Source organism: Lotus japonicus, chromosome 6 (assembly GCF_012489685.1).
Source record: "Lotus japonicus ecotype B-129 chromosome 6, LjGifu_v1.2".
In the NCBI taxonomy this organism is placed as follows: domain Eukaryota; kingdom Viridiplantae; phylum Streptophyta; class Magnoliopsida; order Fabales; family Fabaceae; genus Lotus; species Lotus japonicus.
In genome coordinates, this window is record NC_080046.1 from 46,926,227 (window position 1) to 46,948,660 (window position 22,434).

At 33.0% G+C, this 22,434-nt stretch overlaps 1 protein-coding gene across 1 annotated transcript; it reads left to right on the top strand.

Moving 5' to 3' along the window:
* Window positions 1–2,146: 2,146 nt before the first annotated feature.
* LOC130723967 (hydroxymethylglutaryl-CoA lyase, mitochondrial) lies at window positions 2,147–8,834 on the top strand. The gene is made up of 9 exons (XM_057575116.1): window positions 2,147–2,322; window positions 3,879–4,073; window positions 4,238–4,445; window positions 4,639–4,818; window positions 5,249–5,329; window positions 5,401–5,564; window positions 7,078–7,214; window positions 7,996–8,111; window positions 8,339–8,834. The coding sequence occupies exons 2-9, from the start codon at window positions 3,904–3,906 to the stop codon at window positions 8,585–8,587; spliced, it is 1,305 nt and encodes a 434-aa protein (XP_057431099.1). The 5' UTR covers window positions 2,147–2,322; window positions 3,879–3,903; the 3' UTR covers window positions 8,588–8,834.
* The last annotated feature ends 13,600 nt before the right edge of the window (window positions 8,835–22,434 follow it).

Below are 22,434 nucleotides of genomic sequence, written 5' to 3' on the forward strand. Positions count from 1 at the left end.
CTAATTCATTGTATTTCTAATACTCGTAGGCAATATGGGACATGTTCCAAGATGTTTCTACCTCCATCTTCACTCATCATCGTAGGCAATATAAGCCTTATTCCAAGATTTTTCCTTCCAAATTCCAATCAAGTGAATCAACCTCATACAAGAACTCATAAAATAAAGTAGGCAATTTTACAAGGCAAGTCAAATGTAACAAAGACTTCAAATCAACCGTCATAGCAACTCAAGCTATATTTTATAGACAATCTTTTCTCCCACCTGGTGACCCTCGTGACCAAGCAAAGGGGGGAAATGATGCAATATTTCAACAATACAACACTACATGTGCAAAGGGAAATAGTTTGCTAAAAACATGTCATGGTCAATATTTCAGGGGCCATATATGTGGCACTAGCACCACTCCCATAGAATCCATGTTAAAAGGCAACCTTAATAAATACTATTATTTAAATTTGTTGCGTAAAATAAGACAAAATGAAATTATTCCAATATACACGATGCAGAATAAAGGATGATATAAGTCAAATTTTGAGCCGCATACCTTACTTTCAGAAGATTAATGGAGGAAAATAAAACAAAAACAAAAATCAAAGGTAGAAGCCAAAAATCTTGGCTTGGTTCACAGTATTACATCCTACAGTGACTCTTCCTCAACCACATTTATCTGAGTGGGATGCTTCCAAATACTTTCAACCAAGTGCATGTTTAGAAGGTTTTCTTCAAGTATTGGGTCTTCTACCTCTACCACATAGGAAGAGATTTCAGAGATATTTCATGCATGCACTACACTGAGTGTGGGCCATTATTGTGTGGACGAGACTCCATGGCATGCCAGGAATGCATTCATATTTATATATGAGAGATTCTGTATATTTTTTGAAAGGGACGATAATTTTAATGACATTGTAAGAGAGCATAAATGAGAGATGAAGACTTACAAATAACTCTAAGTCTCTAACCGATCCAAATTTCATTTATAGAACCACAAGTGTTTCCATAAACACGACAAATGTTTGAACCCCTTAGCAACATGGTTAAGGAACTTACTTATCTGCCAATTTTTCCGGTTAAATACATTTTTATAGTAGAATATAAATTCAATAAATTCGACCTTTGAATTATTCAGTAGATTAAGAGAATATAAAAACTCATTGATACTAACTATTTATCTGAAATATTTTATACATATTAAATAACCATCATGTTAGCATTGATTTGTTAAATTTACAAATAACATATGTTGGCTCAGTTGGTAAAGACAGACCACTTCCTCTTAAAATGTTGTGTGTTTGATTCTCGCAGTCGATGTGGTGACAATGTTAGTAGACAGTTTGTAAGAGCATCTATAAGTAAATTGTTTCTGGAGAGATGTCCTAGCTCGAATCACCTAAACTTTTAGTGATTTTTTTTTTGGTTAATTTACATTCTACAAAATTTGATATGCAAAAAATATTGAGAAGACATTGTTCCTACAATAAGTGGATCCATCTAAAGTTAAAAAAAAAAGAACTCCAGGTACAAAATACTTTCAAAAAAATAAAAAAAAATCACACGTTTTAGGAAAAAGCATTTTAAATCCTAAATTTAAATTCCCTCTATTTTTTATTATTTAGAATTGAATTGTAAGCAAAAATTGAAAGGTTGGAAAACGAGGATGACTAAATACCGAACACATAGCATAGTCACAAACTAGTAGCCAACCACCTCTCTCTTTCCCTCTCATTCATTCTGGCGCGTGCGTGCATCTTCTGCAATCAACAACTACCAAATTACTCACCTCAGGTCAATTCAATTCAACTTCAAGCCACCACTCACTTTTTTTTTTCTTTTTAACAAATACGCTAGTTAATTAATTAATTTAATTTTTTTTATAAACATCCGGTACCCGGTCACCCTTTGAATGACGCAAAATTCGAGATTTAGTCACGATTAAGGCTCTTTATCCATCTCCCAGAGTGTATTGTGTGGGGATCGAATTTGAGAGGTCTTCCCACATACTTAGCCCGCGTTGCCAATTGAACTGTGAGTAATTAATTTAATAATAAAAAATAAAATGGAAATAAAATAATGACCCCTACATTGTTGAACCACTTCCACACCAACCAAACCAAGTTTCAACTTTTTATTTAATAAACAACCAACTAACTCTTCCTCACGCTACCTTTCTCACCTTCTTCTTCTCCTTCTTCTTCCTCATACTCTGTTCTTTCGTAAATATACCAAATCCAATTTCCCCCAATTTCTAGGGTTTCGTTGAAACCCTAACTACCTCTTGCATTCCCGCCAAAATTACCTTCTCATTTTGATTTCTTTCAGGTCTGTCTTCTTTTCCCAATTCTCAATTTTCCTGTATTTTTGCTGAACAGAATGATCCCAAAAAATTAAAAAATCAATGATTGGCTATGGTTGATTGATTGCTTTTAATTATGAGTTCTGGATTGTGTGTTCATTCATTCAATTCAATTTTCTTTCTTTCTTACAATTAAGTTCAAGTGTCCAACCTTAAGCTGATTTTTCATGTTGTTGCTGGTTGATTATGTGGTTATTGCTCACTTGGGAGTAAATTGTGGATGTGGTTATATGAGGAGTTGAATTGTAGTCTTTGTTTGACATGTTAAACCAAAGGATCTTAATTACAATTTCAAGGTGTAACAATGGTAACTTAAGAATCTGACTCACTGTATAATGTGGTTTAATGGTCTCAAGTAGACAATGCTTAGGGTTTATTGAATTTTTTCTTAAAAGTTAGTTCGATACTTCGATTTAACTCTTGCATTTGCTTTGCACATGATAATGCTTATTGGGGAGCTTAAGAACTCTGACTTAGCTGAGGTTATAGGTTTAAAGAAATTTCTGTTTCAAACTTTCAGCTGTGTTCCTCATTTCTGAATTTAAGGATTTTTATTTTTTTTTCTGTCTCTGAGGGTACAGTGACATTGGCTGTTAACTTGTAAATGTTTGATGGTTTGATAAACTTCTTTTTTCTTGTTTAGATTTTCCTTTTTTTTTAAAAGAGTTTGGATACGTATTTTTGTAGATGGAACTTGTTTTCATATATTTGAGTGTACATGATTCACTTGTAAAGCAAGCAACAATTATGAATAGTTCAGAGATATATAATTCTTATGCACATGAGGCCCTATATCTTGAAACATTAGACGTTGTGACTTTGAGTCGATGGCCATGGTTAAAGTCTTGAAAGGGAGAAATGTCTTGAACAGACAAAGGATCAAGTCCAGTGACTTGAAAGATATGAGTATCAGTTTCATTTGCAGATACCTTTGTGACTTGGGCTATCCTTATTTGAGTAAACAAAGATTAGGAGGCAGAGATTTTGGGATGAAAATCACTTCACGTTTGCTTGTTACAACAAAAATATGTGGAAGCAGAAAGTGGTGGGCAACTTATAGCCCATCCTATTGAAGAAAAATTAGTTCAAGAAGATTTTCCATCCTGCCTAGCAACACGGAATTAAAATCAAAATCCTTTATGTTTGACTCCATTTTCTCTCCCCTCCTCATTTTCCACCTCTCAAATATGTATAACCTAAACCAAAGCCAGCTGAATGTGTTGCTGTTTTCTTTATTAACCTATTGAATTTTGCTTAAATCCCAGTTATTTAACTATCTTTTACATCATCAGTAGTTAGTGAAATCTATAAAGGCAAAATTTATCTTGCAATTTTAGCTTATACCACCTGCTTATGCATCAAGTAGTAAACCAGAAGTATTACTTGTCAATATATTTCACTGTATGAAGATGCATAGAGTAGTCACATGATGTGCTGATGAAAAGATTATAGTGAAAAATGATAGAAAGAATTTTAAATAAATTCCAGATGCACAGTACTTATTCTCAACATCTTTTACCAGTTTCCTTTTACCCATCGACTTCACTATGTCAAGCTTGGAGGAGCCACTTGGCCTTGACAAGTTGCCAAGCATGAGTACCATAGATAGAATCCAGAGGTTCTCATCTGGTGCTTGCTGCCGTCCCAGTGTAGATAATTTGGGTATGGGAAACTGCTTTATTGATGGAAGAAGCTGCAGTACATCTAACAGCTGCAAGTGAGTTGATTTTCCAATTTATTGCAAGTTGACACTTCTGCATTTATTTATTTTTCATTGAACTTCTTTTTGTCCTACTTTACATTGCATTGGCTTCTGTCACATGTTTTTTAATCAATTATCTCCCACATCTATAACTAACCTTAAGGCTATCTTTCATGCAGTGAAGATAATGAAGAGTACACAGCAGAGACATTCCCTTGGAAAAGGCAAACCAGGAACGGGTCTAGAGGTGATTCTTCAAGTCAAAAGACTATGACCATCAGGAGGAACTCAATGAAATCTGGAATGATTGATAATTCATTGCACACCCCTGGTTACCAGTATAGTCCAAAGCACAATAACAAAGAAACACAAGATATGGCATATAAGGTAACGTAATGACTGCATTACTTTCTTTTCACAATTTTTTTTCACAGCTTTTAAATTAGTTATTCACGTGGTGCATCTTTTTGTGTCTCCAAAGTTTTTATATTACAAATTTTAAGCTTTCTCTTGTTGGTTGATTTCATCATATTTCTTTGGCCTGTAAGTCACATTTAAAATTTTTATTTGGGCAATGCAGTTTATGAATGGTATGCCAAAGTTTGTAAAGATAGTTGAAGTTGGTCCAAGGGATGGCTTACAAAATGAGAAGAACATTGTACCGACATCTGTAAAGATTGAATTGATTCATAGACTAGCATCTTCTGGTTTATCTGTTATTGAGGCTACTAGTTTTGTATCTCCCAAGTGGGTCCCACAGGTATTATGGCTTTACCATATTCATTTAGTTGATATTGATATTATGAATGATTGACATGTTAAACTTTCTTCAAGGAATATTTACATGATATTAGTTATCAATTCCCTTAAAAAAAAGTTAAATGTCATTTTCTGTTCTATAAACTGAACTAGTTGATTTTCTTCAAAATAATTCCCCTGCTTTCTATTTGTGCTTGAGACAAATGAATATTTATATTTTCACCCTTTTCTTTTCGTCCAAATTAATTCCCCACAAAACCACTCATTCTAAACGACCCTACCCACTTGGTGCACAGTTTTAGTCTACCTGTCCATTTTTTAAGATTTGATGACAACTACAGTTGTTATCCTTTCTTAATCTTAACCAACTTGTTTCCTGTGTGATTTGAGATTTACCTGCTTGAATTTCATTCTATCTCTTTATGTTTCAGTTGGCTGATGCAAAGGATGTAATGCAAGCAGTTAAAAACCTGGGAGGCATCAGATTGCCAGTTCTGACCCCTAATTTAAAGGTGCAAATGTCTAAAAAAACTATAAATGTTGCAGATTTTACATTCAGATATCTCATATGTTTCATTTATAGGGTTTTGAAGCTGCTATAGCTGCTGGTGCTAGAGAAATAGCTGTTTTTGCAGCAGCCTCTGAATCTTTCTCAAAATCAAACATCAATTGTAGTATTGAAGAGAGCCTTGCTCGCTATCGAGCTGTCACAAGTGCTGCTAAAGAGCTCTCAATTCCTGTTCGAGGGTATGTCTTTTGTTTTTTCCTTCATTATTCTAAGCATCCATGAAATACTCTTCACTTCAGTATATTTGCAAGTTTGCGTTTAAGCCAGACTGGAAATTCCAATAGATTTTGATTTCGATATTTTGTACAGGATTTCCCTGCAATTTCTCCTTTGTTTTAGGGTAGAACCTGTAAATTAATTGAACAAGTTATCTTCAATTGATGGATTTTCTACATGTTCTGTTCTGGGGAAGCAATATTTTTGTATTGTAACGGTTTTTTTCATTGTGAAACCTAGCTGAACTTATTTACTTATATATTGCTGACTCTAATCTGTACTTGAAGCATGGATTACACATAATCATCATTTTATCATTTTCTGAAGTTTCAATTTCATCATTAAGAATGACTGCAGTGATTGAGTGCAACTTTAAGCTAAGAGTAGACCTAGAAATGGTTTTATATCTTCAACAGTTACCATAGTTGAGATCCCTGGTCCTTATCAGTCAATTAAAAAGTATGTAATCAGCTTTTTATACCCTTCTCCATTGTATTTTATTACTTTTCAAACCAGTGCAAGAACCGATACAGATGTTCAACCATGGGAAGTTTAAAAAGAGAAATTTTAATTATATACATTTTAACTTAAACATTTCAAATATGATAAACCTATTGACTAAAGTATTACCAATACGTATAAAACAATCAATAATATTTATGAAATTTTCTTTATGCCATACATTAAATAGTTTTTACAATTTATAGAAAGATATATTGTTAGCTGAAAAAGCAGTTTTTTTTGTAACGATTAGAAGTCAACTAATAGAAACAACATAGTTTAATCAAAGGTGAAAAAAATGTTATAAGCTGTTCTTGCATACTATTCACTCAATTATTTAGTTTTTGTTTATTCTTGTTCCCCGTCTTTCTTAAGTCTTAACAATTGAATGCCAAACAAAATCTAAAATTTGTTCAATATTAAATACTCTGTATAAGTGATAAGTTATCTATTTTATTAGAAGACTTCGTAAAACTTATATTTTATTTACAAGGGTAGGGAAACTGGAGAGTTATACTCAGTTACTTACACTCATGTGCACACATTGTTGGAGACGTGCACGAGGACTAGAGATGTTGTATAATTTTATTGATTTGAGGGAAAATTTTCTTGCTTCACTGTGATTGGTGATGATGTTGCGATTGGAACATTTTTTTTCCTTCCTAACCTTTATTCCCATTGCTGTACCATTTGATCCTAGATTACACGAAATATTTTTCAATATCAGTCTAAAGATCTATATTTGTATTGTTTTATTTTTTTTTTTACTTTTTTTAGACAGTTACTTTAAACTAAGTTAATTTTTAGTATCAGTGAAGACTCTTCATGGTATTGTTTGTAAGGAAACCAGGTCAAGCCGTCAAGGTCTGACTGTTAGACAAGTGAAAGTGCCAGACATTGTAAATTTTAGGAAAGAGAAATTCGGCTTCCCTTGATCTCTTCTGCTTATCAGTTCTCTTTATTGAAATTTCATAGGTATGTATCATGTGTCGCTGGATGCCCAGTGGAAGGACCAGTCCCTCCTTCACAAGTGGCTTATGTGGCTAAAGAATTATATGATATGGGTTGCTTTGAAATCTCCCTTGGTGACACAATTGGAGTCGGCACACCAGGTAATGAGTTAGATGACATTATATTTTATAAAAAATAAGGGCAGATTTGGTTTGAGAAAACATTAATTTGTTTTTATTTCTTATTTTCACTAATAGTTATAAAAATGTCGCTTTATTTTACAAATTTCTGCTTTCAAATATTTGTATAAAAATGGTGAAAACAACATATATTTTATTTTCTCCTTTTCCTGTACAAGTATTTGAAAGTAGAAAACAAAGTGAAAATAAGGTAGTATTTTTTTAATTATCATTGAAAATTGGAAATCAAAACTGAAAACATTTTCTCAAATCAAATAGGCCCTCAGCTATCCATGTTTGATCCAACACTGATCTAGTGAAGTACTGTCCTTTTGTGATATAGACAAGTTGCTCTATTCTTGTGTAGGTTTTTCCAAATGCAAGCATGATAATTTAGGGTTCTTTATTCTTCAGTGCTCCTTTGTTTTTTTATTCTAATTAACCAACTTCAAATGTAAGGAAGATTCAAATCTTGGTTGATAATCTACAAGAATTTGCTTTAAAGATATTCGTCCACTTTTGTAGTATAGCGCTCGGCAATATCTCATAATTGTTTGACATATTTTCTTAATTTTCATCACCACATCTTTCGCTGAACCTCATATTTGACTGCTGATATTTGTCCCCATTTGTTTCCTAATGCTTTACAGCAAAGCATTAAGTGTCAAATCTTGGAAATATTGGGGGATAAATGTCAAACTTTGTTCTTTACCTCTTAACCATGAATTTCTCACTGAGAATTTGCTATTTCTGTTGTGATTAGGAACTGTAGTTCCAATGCTTTTGGCAGTAATGGCTGTTGTACCGATAGATAAACTTGCCGTCCACTTCCATGACACATACGGGCAATCCCTTCCAAATATTCTTGTGTCTCTCCAAGTAAGTCAACAAGCCACATCTTGAAGTTTTTATTTGTTTGTCCATTCATGCATACAATTTATTGAGCTTGCCTCTTTTAGACATGCAACTGAACCACCATTGTACAATTACAAGCAATGGAAATTCTTCACCATCCATGAACACCTTTTTTCGATAGAACAGGGCCTGCATTTTATCTCTTGGCTGTCACAGTTATTAATGGACATCATTAATTTGTATATGTACAGATGGGGATTAGTGCAGTGGATTCTTCAGTCTCTGGTCTAGGTGGCTGTCCATATGCTAAGGGAGCTTCAGGAAATGTAGCTACTGAAGATGTTGTGTACATGCTGAATGGGCTTGGTGTGAAGACAAATGTTGATCTGGGAAAGCTCTTGTCAGCCGGGGACTTCATCAGCAAGCATCTGGGCCGCCCATCTGGCTCAAAGACTGCCGTCGCCTTAGGCCGAGTCACATCTGATGCTTCCAAGATATGATAATGTATTGTACCATAAAAATATATATAAATAGGTGCTTCAAGCAATGACAGGTCATTCTATATGTATATTTCTTTTCTTTTCTTTTTTTCCTTTTTCTGCATAATTATATGAGAGGAATAAATTGCCCACTCCTGTGGATGAGTTGGGAAGAGAGATGTAATGGCTGTAATCTGCCAATAGCAATATCAATAGCAAGTGCAAGCTTCTCATTTGAATTAAAGCTTGCAATTTTTTCCTTGTTTCAGCCATCGTGCATTTGTTGTATAATGTATATCTGTTTGGCTATACGCATGACTAGTTTAACTCTTAACCTAAACAGAACAGAGGAAATAATGTTCACACTTAACTAAACTTTATTTACCTGCATTTTGAGGGTTATGGGGAATGGCGATTAAGAAATTTTATCATTTTGCAGGGTTATCCTGTCCAACTACCATCGTTTCTGCTTTTCATTAATTCATATGCAATGTAAAGTGGTTGTCCAGCTAGTTGGACGCAATGTTTAAGCATGACTGCTATCAGTGTTTGGATTCACTATTAAATATTCTAAAATCACTTCTCCACCCTTAAAAGCTATTTTTAACAGCTTCTCCAAAATCATTTCTCTCTCTAATGTGAAAATCTACCCATTTTCTAAACACTACAAAAGCAATGTAGTTTGGTCATGTTTGAGCCTTTTAATGTGATTCTAATATGTTCAACTGCAGAACATTTGTTGCTGGAAAATCTAGTTTTGTTGCATATTTTATGGAAAAATTCTTAAACCAAGCATTTACTTTGCAATACTTTTGCATGCATGTTTGGATTAAAGTTTGTTCAGCTCCAACTTATGGTGCATAGTTATCAATGTGATAATGCAATTGCAACTTTTTCTGGAAGGAACAATTTTTCAGTTTAGCTTTCTACCAGAAAAACAAACCCTCAGACAATCAATTTATAGGCTTGTTGCTTCATTAACCTGCATTGAAACTCTAATTAACAGAGAATCGAACATATACTTAGCTCTTAGAAATTTGTCTTTAATCATGGTGTTTTATTCATATGGAACCGAAATCATGATATTGTGTTTAATTACTTTATTAAATCTTACATTGTCTAGAGATATGTCTAATGATGTACTTATAAGTTATAAATGACATGACAATCCGATTTTTCTCTGTTTTCCCCCTATAATGCCATGAAGTTATACTCGTAGAAGTAGAAGAAAAGGATAGTATGAGAATGAGAATAAGCCTAAAATTAAAAGCTTTGATAACCTTTCAGTAGAAGCATTTGAACCGTGGCTTTGACCAGTAGAAAAAGGCACCAAAAGCATACACCAAAGTAAGAAAGAGACATTGATTATTTTGCTTGTGCAACAATTTAATTCCTGGCCTTAATGATGGCCCTTGTGTAATGAACGAATTGTCTCACTCCTTTTTTTTCAATCTGCTTGTAATTCACAGTCAAAAGATCAAAGCTTTTTAACACCCTCAGAAAATGATCGCCTAGCTCCCTTCACAACCTCAACTTTGATGGTGGTGGGTGTCCCTCATCATGATACAAGTTTACCTTTGATAATGCCACCATAATTAAAGCTTTGTGACTTGTGAGTGTTATACAGATGTAGTAATTTATATGACATGCATGGTAAGTATATTGAATTGAGACATAAATGCATATGCATGACGATATTTTGTTTCAAAATCTGCATTGTATTTAATAGGATGTGACATAATCACACAATGACCCAATTTGAGACTCACTTTCCCAAAAGAACGTGACACCTTAACAGGCACACATATGATACATCTCCTCCATTAATGTTGAATTTACTGCACCTGCTTCTTTTATACAACAAATTCATTTGTGCCAGTTGTGAATAACCATTTAGCTGTGTTGTGTACCTTATTAAAGTGGGGAACATATCTTTTGGTATAAAAAAATTAGGGCGAGAATATGATGCATCAATCCAAGATAGAAAAAATTGTTAGACTCAAAAAAAACATAGATTAGATTTACATTTACATCGTCCTAAATGAACAAATTCAGCCTCAAATCTACAACCTCAACCTCTCAGATACAAGACCATGGTTACTATGCCAACAAAATTAACAATAAAATGTCAACCTTGCTAGTTTGTTCCCATTTTTAATAGTTACTTATTCCTCACATCCTTGCCACTACAGGTAAATGATTAAATGAAGATGCTTGTTACAAAAATTCATGTCTCTACTTTAAAAAAAGTTAATAAATAAACAAAATAAGAGGCAATTTTGAAGGAAAAAAGTATGTAATCTACAAAAGTAGATTTCTCAAAATATTCTACCAAGGTTTTGGGGTCAAAATCTAAGAGGGCCCTTCCATGAGATGGGGCGACAATAAAATAAAAAAGTTTCCACAACCTAAAGGTATGAGCTTTTTTTCCCTTATGTAAAGTGAATAAAGACAACATGATTCATTGTTAGAAAAAGATCCATGAATTCACTGTCCTCATTTTGATGGCCTATTTATCAAATCCCCACATGTTTGACCAATTTCTTTTTTTATTGTTCTTCATCTGAACTTTATAACTGACAGAGAAGCACTATATTTTGTTCAATAAATGTGCAGTTATCTTGTCACTTAAGAAGTAGGAACAAAGCTCGACGCTAGAATAGGACTAATATAGCCAGGGATAGCATAGAATATACAGTAGATGCACCAAACGAAAAGGGTAATCAAAGATGATCAGACATGAAATTAACTTTCCGATTAACACTACTTTATTTACTCCGAGCAACAATGTATTTACAATATGGGAAATGAGAAATGTTAATATACTCTTTTTTTATAACAACAATAAAGAAAAAAGACAGAAAAAACTACGGTTTTAAGAAAGTCACACCGAGCGCATCTGCCTGCAAGATGGGTATAGCCTCAGGTAAAGGAGAGCTCCAAACATTGAAAGCACTCGCATTGGTTATGCTCTTTTGGATACCATCTTCGACACATTATTTATTATTTATATGATTTATTTATTTTTAACATATAAACACGTTTTTTTAAATGTGATTAATTTACAAGACCTAATGGTGACTTTTAAAAAAATAAACTATTTGATTTGTGGATTCACCAATCTATTGCCTTGGCACTTTGATGATTCGCCTCACAAAATTTGATTTGTGTGTTTGTGAGTTGAGTTTTGAAGTGGAGTGAAAGAAAAGGGGAGGCTTATGAAAAATTCTTCCATTGTTTTGGAGAGTTTAAAAAGGGAAATGACTTGATGTATTTATAAAACTCCTCTAAGACCCTTCAAAACTCTCTTATTTATATATTTTAGTATTTTTGAATTTGAAACTTCCAAACAAGGGAGAAGCTTAACCCCCCCCCCTCTAAAAACTCTCAAACACACCCTTAGAGATCAAAACTTGTGAGGCTAAGATAGAGTCCATTTGAATTTCAGGTTCAGTTTTTATTAAGTAGGTTAATTAAGGGAGGAAAAAGTACAAAATCAATGATAAAGGCTAAGAAAAGCATAAAGGCTTCATAGCCAACATTTAGAGTAAGACTACATAATACATTGACTACATAATACTTTTGTTCTGCACAAAGTATAATAGGTTGTATGATTTGGATATGGATTAAAATAGGATAGCATGAAATAAAATGTGGTAGAATCCATTATATACATTTCTCTGTTCACTTCTAATGTGAGAGAAAGGGTACTTGAAATAATGATATTCTTTTTTTTTTATAACATAAGGGAGCCAAAGCCTATGATATTTTTATTCTATTCTATTTGGTTTCACATCATTCTACATGGTCTACTTTATTAAATGTTCCACTTTCCAGCAAATATCCACATAAAACCTGTTCGAATTCATAGCAGCATGCATCACCCTGATCTCCCAACAGATGCAAGAAATATCCCTCCTTTCCCTTTCTCTGGTCCATAGTTGTTTCCCAAGTAAAAAAGGGGCTCTGAAATCTGCATCCAAACAATCTCTGCACAATATTTATTTTGCATTAAAGCACTGAACCCTATGCATATTGACTCACACCTCACCTCTAATTGACTATCCTCATAATTTTCAGAGCACAGACATCAAGGTTACCACCACATCCAATTAAAAAACAGACATTCCCCACACAACTCTAGCCAAAACTGCCATTCAGTGCCAAAAGGAGGAAAAAGGAAACCACATTTCACCTTTCTCTGAGTTTTCTTTCTTTGGTTTTTGCTTGGTTAACCCCCTTTTGAATCAGATCCAAAAAGAACCTTGCTTTCTTTTTGTTCTTTATGCATGATCTGTTTGTTCTGTTCATTGAGACAATGAGACTGATGGGTTGGGCTTATTACTTCTCTCTCCTACTCTTGGTTCTGTTTCTGTTCCAATGCCAAAGCTCCTCCACTACTGCACATGGTTCTGTGAAATTTCAAAACTTTGAAACTGGGTCTATGTCAAAGCTTGGTCCTACTCAAGGTAAAGAAGGCTTGAGACAGAACACAGGTGAAGGAGGTAATGAAGATGTTTTTGGTGATGAGAAAAGGAAAATCTACACTGGTCCTAATCCTTTGCATAACAGATAAGTGGACAATTATTCAGAGGTTGACCTTTTATGTACATAGTTTTCTTCCTACTCTCTCATCAGCTTTTTGGGAGTTTTCAGTTCCACTTCTTTACATGTTCTTTCCTCCTTCTTTCTTCATTTTGTTGTTGATTTTTTATAACTTTCTTCAGATGTATTGTGCATTAGAATGTTGCTTTTTGTGACAAGTAACAACCCAAGATCAATTAACAATTTTGACTTCTGAGCAATTTGTTTGGATTAATGTTTAATCACAATGCTATCTTTAATTTGCAATAAATGGGAAGATATGACAGAACTGAAGAGATGTATCATTCCTTGTTGTAGTGACTGTTTGTCTAATCTCTTTTGTCAATTTTTTTTAAACAAAATTTCCCTGCATTCATATATGAAATTTCAATTTATGAAAGAACTAGTTCCCTCTTGAGTTTACAATGTTACATGCCAAGGCAAGGTAAGGTTAGAGGTGAAGTGGTTTGGTAAGGATTCATAATTAGGAATGTATTAGTTGAACAATGGTGCTTACATGAAAATCTTGTAGCATGTTGGCTCTTTCAGAGTTTCAGTCTTTCTTGTTATGATGATGGAATTAATCTCGTATATTCGTGAACCAACAAAATAAAAGTCAACTTCAATGGTTGTTCGAATCGGTTATCCGTACTCCAACAAATCGGATGATTGATAAAGGGAAATGGCTTGTTCACACATATACACCCTCTAGAGAGGGATGAGAAGAGAATAGAAAAGAAAAAATTGAGAGACATCAGACATGATGTGTACTGTGATAAGAAAAGTGAAGAGGAATAAATAAGAGAAAACAAGTTGAAATAAGATAGAAAAATGTAGAGTGTGAACGTACCGATGTGGACACTAATGTTTTCTTTACACTTTATTTTAGTGGAAAATAGGTGGAGGAGAAGATAGATAGAAATAAAAATAAAAGGAAAATATGAGATGTGATATGTATTATTATAGAAAAAGATGAAAGAGAAATAAACAAAATTTCCGTTAAAAAAAAAAGAAACAAAATTTAGTGAAAATAAAGTGAAAAAATATGAGTGTGAATAGATCATTACTCCCCCCGTTCCTAAATAACTAATACTATTTTGGTTCTTTTTTTGTTTCTATTTAACTGATACTTTTACAATTCCAAGAGAGCATTAATTCTACTTTATCAATTTGCCATTTATTTATTGGTGGTAGGAAAATTAAAAATGTAAAATTGATAAGAGAGATAAAAGGTATAATAGGAAGTTAGATAGTAATTTTAGTAAAACAAGAATATTAATTGCTACTTCTTAATACTTGTGCAACAACCTTAAAGTATCAGTTACTCCCTCCGGTCCTATTTATAAGCATGAAAGAGAAGAAAAATCTTGGTCCTTTTTATAAGAATCAAATGAAAGTTTGAGCTATATTAATTATTTTTTTCCAATGATGCCCTTATTAATTCTAACTTGTAAAATGTGTCTCATTAATTATTATTTCTCTTTCCCACTTTCCAACACTAATAATAAAGGGTAATTTTGGAAGTTTATTTTGATTCAAGACATATTTAATGCATTTTATCTAGTTTAACTACATTTCTTAAACTATGTGAATTTTTTTTTTGCTGCTTATAAATAGGACCGGAGGGAGTATATAGGAACGGAGGAAGCACTTTTTATTTAAGAATTTGCTAATTGAGGGAATGAGAGGGTAGAGATTTTAATTTTTATGAAATGGAGGGGAAGGGTGAAGAGAGGTTTTAATTCTTAGGGAGTAGTTATTTGGACCCCACATCCATTTGAACGCACCCTTTAAAGTGCAAAAACACTTAAATGTCATTACTTACGCACTTTCAAAGTGCGACCATAACGCACTTTAGATGTGCGTCCATAACGCATTTTGAAAAGTGCGTAGGTAACGCACTTTCAAAACACTTTCAAAATGCTATCGAAAATTGGAAATGAGGTACGAATAGATGTCAGGGGTCCGAATAACAATTACCTAATTTTGTTAAGATGTCGGGGGTATAGATGCCAGGAAAACCAGCACCCGCGGGCCCCAACCCGAAATTTCGGGCGAAACACGATTTTTTTGGGTTTGAGTTTCACACGAATTTTAAAACCTGTTTGGGTTCGGGTGTGAGATTGATTAAACTCGCACCCCAACTCAAACTCGAAGTCTTATGCATGTAAATACCGGGCCTTATTTATATTATTAAAGTTACTAAGTAGGGTTTTCTTTAACGTAAAAAATATTCATAAATTGTGTTGTTTATCAGCTTATGTTCATGAACTATATTTTCCCCTTTGTATTAGAAAGATGATGAGGTTTAATCAACTTATGTTCATGTTATTCTCTTACGTATATGTTGTTTCTGGGTCGGGTTTTTGGATTTTTCGCGGGTTCGGTGCTCACATTAGATTTTGGATTTGGGTTCGGGTAATCCGAAACCCAGGGATTTGAATTTAACTTTTGCACTCATATTGAGTTGGAGTTTGAGTTTGGGTTTAAGTGTTAAGTTTGGGTTCGGGTGTGAGAATGGTTAAACCCGTACCTACGAGGCCCGTTGCTAACCCTAGCTGGGAGGAAATTGGAGGACAAAAATTTCTTCTTGTTTATATTAATTTAATTTATAATAATATAAATAAGATAAGACCACATAATTTAATTTACAATATAAATAAGAAAAAATTCCATCAACTAATATTTTTTTTTTAGGGAATCAACTAATATAAAAAGAACGTAAAAAAAACTAATATAAAAAGAACTCTATTTAATTTTTAATACTGATATCAATAAAGAAGAGTTGTTTTCACTCTACCTTATTTTTCTAAAGATCTCATATTGTTTTAAAAATAAAAATAAAAATCCAATTTTTTAAAGATCTTATCTTTTTTTAAATGAAAATCTTATTCCATCTTGTTTTTAAAAGTAACATAGTCTAACTAAGTTTTTAACATATTCTGTAGTGATTTTAAATATTAAAAATTGTATTTGATAGGATATTTTTCTTTTTTATTATATACGAATTTTTTTTCGAACGTATATATAAGAAATAAATTTAATATCGATATTAAGAAAGGAGACTTATTTTTACTATACCTTTATTATTTTAAAGATCTTTTCTTGAACAAAATCAATTTTTTAAAGATATCACCTCTGTTAACGATGCCATCTTGTTTTTAAATAAAAATCCAATTCCATCTTGTTTTTAAAAATAACACAATCTACTTAAATTTTTAACATATTTTTATCTTGTGATTTTAAATATTAAAAATTGTATCCGAAGTTTATATATTTGATATGATATTAAGAGGTTGTGGTAAACCCAATCTCTATCATTCTTCCTGTCTAATGGCTGCACTTTGTGGTGTATAGCACCTCTCATTCTGGAATTGAGTGTTGTGTTCCACATGGTAGGCCATTTTCTCCTCTTGATCCAATTTTGTTTTCAATTTTTGCAATATGTTGTTATGATCATCATAATAATTTCAATTTTTTTAATACACACATAGGGTCGACCAAAACCAAATAAAATAGAGAAGAGGACCAAGCACCAATGCCTTCCTCCCACCCAACCTTACCCTTGGCTTCTTTGGGCCCGATTGGTGGCCAGGACAAGATAGGATAGGACAGGATAATAATCATATCATGTTGTTATATGTTGTTTGTTGCGCCAGCAGGATAGGATAACACTATCCTGTCTCCTATCCTATCCTGTCAATCATGTGTAAAAGTTATCCTGAGGGGAGAGCTAGGATAGAACAGGATAGGATACCAGTTATATATTTTATTTCAGTATCATAACTCCAAATTAATTTATTTTAATATTATATAATTAATAATAATATTAATTAATAAATGTAAAATATTAATTTAACTAAAATAAAAAATAAATAAAATTATTATTCATAAATAGTAAAATAGACTACTCACTTACAAATACTAATTTATTAATAATAATAGACTAATTTAATATTTCCATCTCCTACTATTTAAAAATTATTTATCTACTTATATAATAATTTAAATATAAAATATTTTTGAAATAATAATATTTTTAATTTAGTTAATTTTTATTGTTTATCACGTGTCACAACTAAGTGAAAACCATTGATTACAAATATTGATTTTTTAATAGTAATAGATTAATTTTTTATTTTCATCTCCTATTATTTAAAACTACTTATCTACTTGTATAATAATTTATAATTAAAACATAAAGTACTTTTGAAATAATAATATTCTTAATTTAGTTAATTTTTATTGTTAATTATCACGTGTCACAACTAAGTGAAAACCAATTGGTTAACTGCATAATTTTATTTGAAATATAGGTTATCTTCAAAAAAAAAAGAGACTAATTAATAAAATTTAAATTAATTTTATTTATTTTAAAATATAGACGCATTCATGAAAATGTAAATGAATTAAATTTAATAGAATGATCAATTTTAAATATATTTTTTATTCAAATATAAATCTGATACATTTTTCCTTACCATATCTTGTCTTTATCATGTGCACCTCAAACACAGGATATGATAAGAGTCTATCCTGCTCTTATCCTATCCTGTTGCTATCCTGTTCACATATCATATCCTATCATATCCTATCCTGACCACCAAACGGGCCCTTTATTTCAATCGCGGCGACAACGCAAACTACAAGCAATACAAGCAGCATACCTTTTGCAGTATATCAGATCCTAACAAAACCTACATAAGAAGTATTCCAGAGTTGGCGGATACAAGTCTATTGACTGTACAATATGGTTGGTGCCTTTTGCGTAAATATATGAGGATATCTGCGGTTTCCAATATATTTTTTTGGAATCCTTCTAACCTCGAGAAAATAAACCTCCCAAACTTAAACCAATTTTTGGGAATTACTAATTGCATTTTTTCGTGTTCTCCGACTGCAACGGATCAAATTTGCTTCATATTTTTATTCTCATACCACGTTGGTCGAGATCAGAAAATACTATTCTGTAAACTTGGAGATTGTCAATGGTCTGAAGTGGAATATTCCGAGGACAGCGGTGAATTGCACGATCTAGTTAACCCGGTTTACTGTAATGGTTGCTTGTATGCAAAGTCCTATTATTCAGGTGTTCTAGGGGTAATAAAGAAGCTCGAACCAAGTGGCTTTGAAATAAACAGTGCACATGTTTTCTTGCCGCCTCCTCCAAATACTTCCTTCAAGCGTAGAAGTTGGTTGTTAGAATCTAACAACGAATTATATTATATTCAAATTACTTTTGAAGGTGATGTTATTATTTTTGTTACGGTTCACAAATTAGATTTTTCTCATATGAGGTGGGAAAAGGTAAAAAGCATGCTAGACAAAGTGTTCTTCTTATCAAACGATGGTTTACCTTTTGCTTGTCAAGCAATTCATCCTGAAACTGAAGGAGGACGTATTTATTTTACCTTGAAGAACAAAAAGTTTGTTCACATATACAACATTGAAGACAATAGTCATATGATTTGTCACGCTTTCTCTAATTTACCAACAGAATTGTCCAGCTCATTCTGGTTTAAACCAGATCTAAGGTATGAAGTTTTCCAATTGATTTTCATAGACTTCAGAATTGATTTGAATTGACATGTCGAAACAATATTATATTCATGTTGTGTAGGATGACATTTTCACTCCAAGAAGAAAGAGAAAAAACACAAACTAGAGGGGAGAAAAGTAGTCTTATAGTCCATTCAGATAAGACAAGGGATATAGCTACTAACTCTTGTGCATTTCCTTTTGAAGAACTGAATTTTGACATAATCGGAGAGGTTGCAAGATGTCTTAATGTACTAGATTATATGCATTTCCGAGCTACTAACAACTTCTTCCGTTTAAGAGCACCACCACTTCAATGGAGGTCACTTTCTTACCCTTCGATGTCAAGTTTTGATGATCTTTCACTCTCTCCCTTATTTGTTTTCTTTGAGAAAGAAAATATCTTAACCTTTGTGCATCCAAAGCATGAGATCAAGTATAAATATAGCATTAATTTGCCCGAAGATATTCAAGGAGATTGTGAAATTTGCTACTCAAAAGATGGCTGGCTATTACTGGCGGTAGACACAACTTCTAACATGTTCTTCAATCCCTTTACAAGAGAAGTGAAACAACTCGCGTATGGACCTGCGCCAGAACAAAAAGTAAGGAATACAAAGTGTGTAGGAATTTCACATCCCCCAACCTCTACAGAATGTGTAGTAGTTGAACTCCATAAAGATTTATTCAACAATTCAGATTCAGATTCAGATTCATGTGACATGATAGTATACACCACTTGCATTGAGAAGGAGAACTGGGAAGAATCTGAATTTGAAAACTTTAACTTTTGTCTTTCCAAGATCAGCCCTTGTTTTCATAATGAAGTATTCTATTGTCTTAGCGGCAAAGGAAAGTTGGGAATTCTTCAAGAAGTAGTAGAAGAAGACAAAATTTGGAAAGAATGTGAGAAGCCTGACGCTCCATGCATCGACTACTACAGGTGCTTTCTAGTAGAATGCAATGGTAGTCTCATGACGGTATTTGAAGGTGCTTTTGAAAACTGGGTTCAAGTTTTCAAGTTGGATAAATCTGAAATGATATGGACTAGAGTTGAAAATCTTGAAAATCATATGATTTTCGTTGGTGATCAATCATTTTCTGCGGTGGCCAACTTTCCTGGAATGGAAAATAAAATATATTTTCCAAGATTTTATCGCCAAAATATTGTATTTTATTCATTAGAAACCAAAAACTACCATACATTTGGAAGTTCTGACCTGGTGAATTTTCATTGTATGAAAGAACTATTTAACAGTAGTTGGATTCAGCCAAGGTGGCGAGTGCTATAATAAGTTGGACAAGTTCAACAATTTATTTGGAATACAATAATTATTTTCAATTATCATTTGAAAATCCTGTTGAATAGATCTATAAATATGCTTATTTAGAAAATGAAGAAACTAAAAATATTATGAAGAATTTTTTTTTTATATAAATACTTTTTACGGAGAATATAGAAATACTTTGTTTACATGTATACAAATCATTTTAAATATCTCTATTTTTAGATTTTACGTAAATTTATAATAAAGTTTAAACTCATTTTTTCGAAAAATATGTCTCAAAATATCATACTAATTTAAATTATACTATGATCCATAAAAATTTATGGTACATGGATTTCAAATGAAACTGGTTATCGTATAGTACTCATTTAATTTCTTGCCAAAACACGGTCTAAATTTATACCTCCTTTGTTGGTTCATTATTTTATGGTGTCAACTATGGCGCATTACTTTAATAAGTGATGATTAGTATTTTCCGATGTATCATAAAGAGTAAAATACACTCACCTCCCTCAAGATTTGTAAGAATGACACTCCACCCCATTCTTTTTTTAAATCTACACTTCACCCCATTTTTTATAAAGGAAAAATTTAGTGACGAAAACAAATTCGTCACTAATAAAAAATAATTACTAATTAGTTAAAATTTAAATAAGTTTAATGCATATACACTATCATACATTAATTTATGAAAATAATTTTACTGAATTAAATTTAAAAAAACAATCCACTCTGTCTGTTAAGTCCACGTCCCATCTGTCTCCAAATTATATTTCTCACCACAAACGGTCACCACCAAGCCTTTGCTCCCTTTAACACGACGGCCACTGTCCCAGACTGTGAAACCCCATGGCACCACCATGCATCAAAGTTTTGTTGCGACCTGAACCACAGAACGTGAATCGCACATTCCCAAAGCTACCTGTTCAACTACTTCTTGTGAACTTCACCCCCTTTAAGTTGCGAGCGAACGCTCTGTTGGTTTAAGATGTCGTTGGATTTTGTTAAAAACGGTGCTCCACCGCATCGTTGGGTTCTAATAACCTCTGATCCACTTCATATTTCTTAATTTTGTTTCTCTATTTTCTTCACCCATTTGTCTTGCTTTTTGGGTCTACAATCCAATTTTCAAAATTTGAGGTATAAAGAGATTATTTTTATTAAAATTGAATTATTACCAAATATGAAAACACAAGCATGTTTCCCTATGTTCGAGATATGGTTTGTATACCGGTCGGGTGTGCTATTGCAGAATTTGCATTGTGAATTTATGGAGGAAGACCGCGATTGAGAGAATGAGGAGGACTGTGATGTTTTCATTTTTAAATTTATTTGATTATATTGAAAATATTTTTTGAAATTATTGATTAACAATTTAAATAATAACTAATTATTAATGAAGAATATTTTTCGTCACTAAATTTGCATCTATATAAAATGGGGTGGGGTGTAGATTTTAGACAAGAATGGGGTGGAGTGTAATTCTAACAAACCTTGAGAGGGGTGAGTGTACTTTACTCTATCATAAAAATAAGTGATGATGAGTGCATCACAGAACATTGACATAGTTACAATAATTAAATCATTTTAAATTTTCAATCCATGCAATCACCCTTCTTCTTCCTTCCTCCCTTTCTTCTCCACGACAATGTCGAGTAGCCCAACACTCTTACCATCGTTGCGCCGCCCATAGGCACCTTCAGAGATGACGATTGCATCAACATACGTGAAAAATGGTTATCACAAACCCGACCCAATGTAACTCGGGTTCACTCGGGTTATCACAAACCCGCTAGTAGTTGAGCGGTTGTGGCTTCACTCGGGTTCTTGCGGTGCCAGCTCTTGGGATTGCAAAGGATAGACTTGTATCCAAGAGCTGAAAAAGGACATCCCCAATGGAGGTCCCAAATGCGACGGACACGACTGACTACCAATTTCCTTGCAATTAGTTCTCCTTCATAGAGAGGAAGTTTTTCGACACGTACCTCCTTATCTTTGAAACATGGTGTTCTTGATGCAGCTCACATCGGTATTCTAACATAAAAAGTACATAAAACTCGTATTAAATGCATTTGAGACATCACAAGAAGCTTGTTGAGCATTATTGTTGTTGTTCACAACAACCTTCTTCTTATCCAAAACCAAATTTCAAGAGAACACTACATACATCACTAAATCGGGCTTCTCATCTCTCCATTCTCCACCTCCTTCTATATCAATTGTATGGTCAATTTTCTACGCCGCGTCCTGATCATCAGAATAATTGTTACCACCGATGTCATTGCCCTTCTTATAACATCTAATTCTGCCTTGCTTCTCATGGAACAAGATTGGTGACGAGTGCTCCCTTATAATTTATTTAGTAGAATTTAATAGTGGAAAGATAATTGAAATGTAGATGTGACACATAAGAAAACATGTTGATGTGCAACGTTGATCTTAATATGTTGATGTGCA

Coding starts and splice junctions, on each gene's coding strand:
- LOC130723967 (XM_057575116.1), top strand. CDS start 3,904: ATGTCAAGCTTGGAGGAGCCACTTGGCCTTGACAAGTTGCCAAGCATG. Junction 5,565..7,077: donor CTCTCAATTCCTGTTCGAGG/GTATGTCTTTTG, acceptor GAAATTTCATAG/GTATGTATCATGTGTCGCTG. Junction 8,112..8,338: donor ATATTCTTGTGTCTCTCCAA/GTAAGTCAACAA, acceptor GTATATGTACAG/ATGGGGATTAGTGCAGTGGA.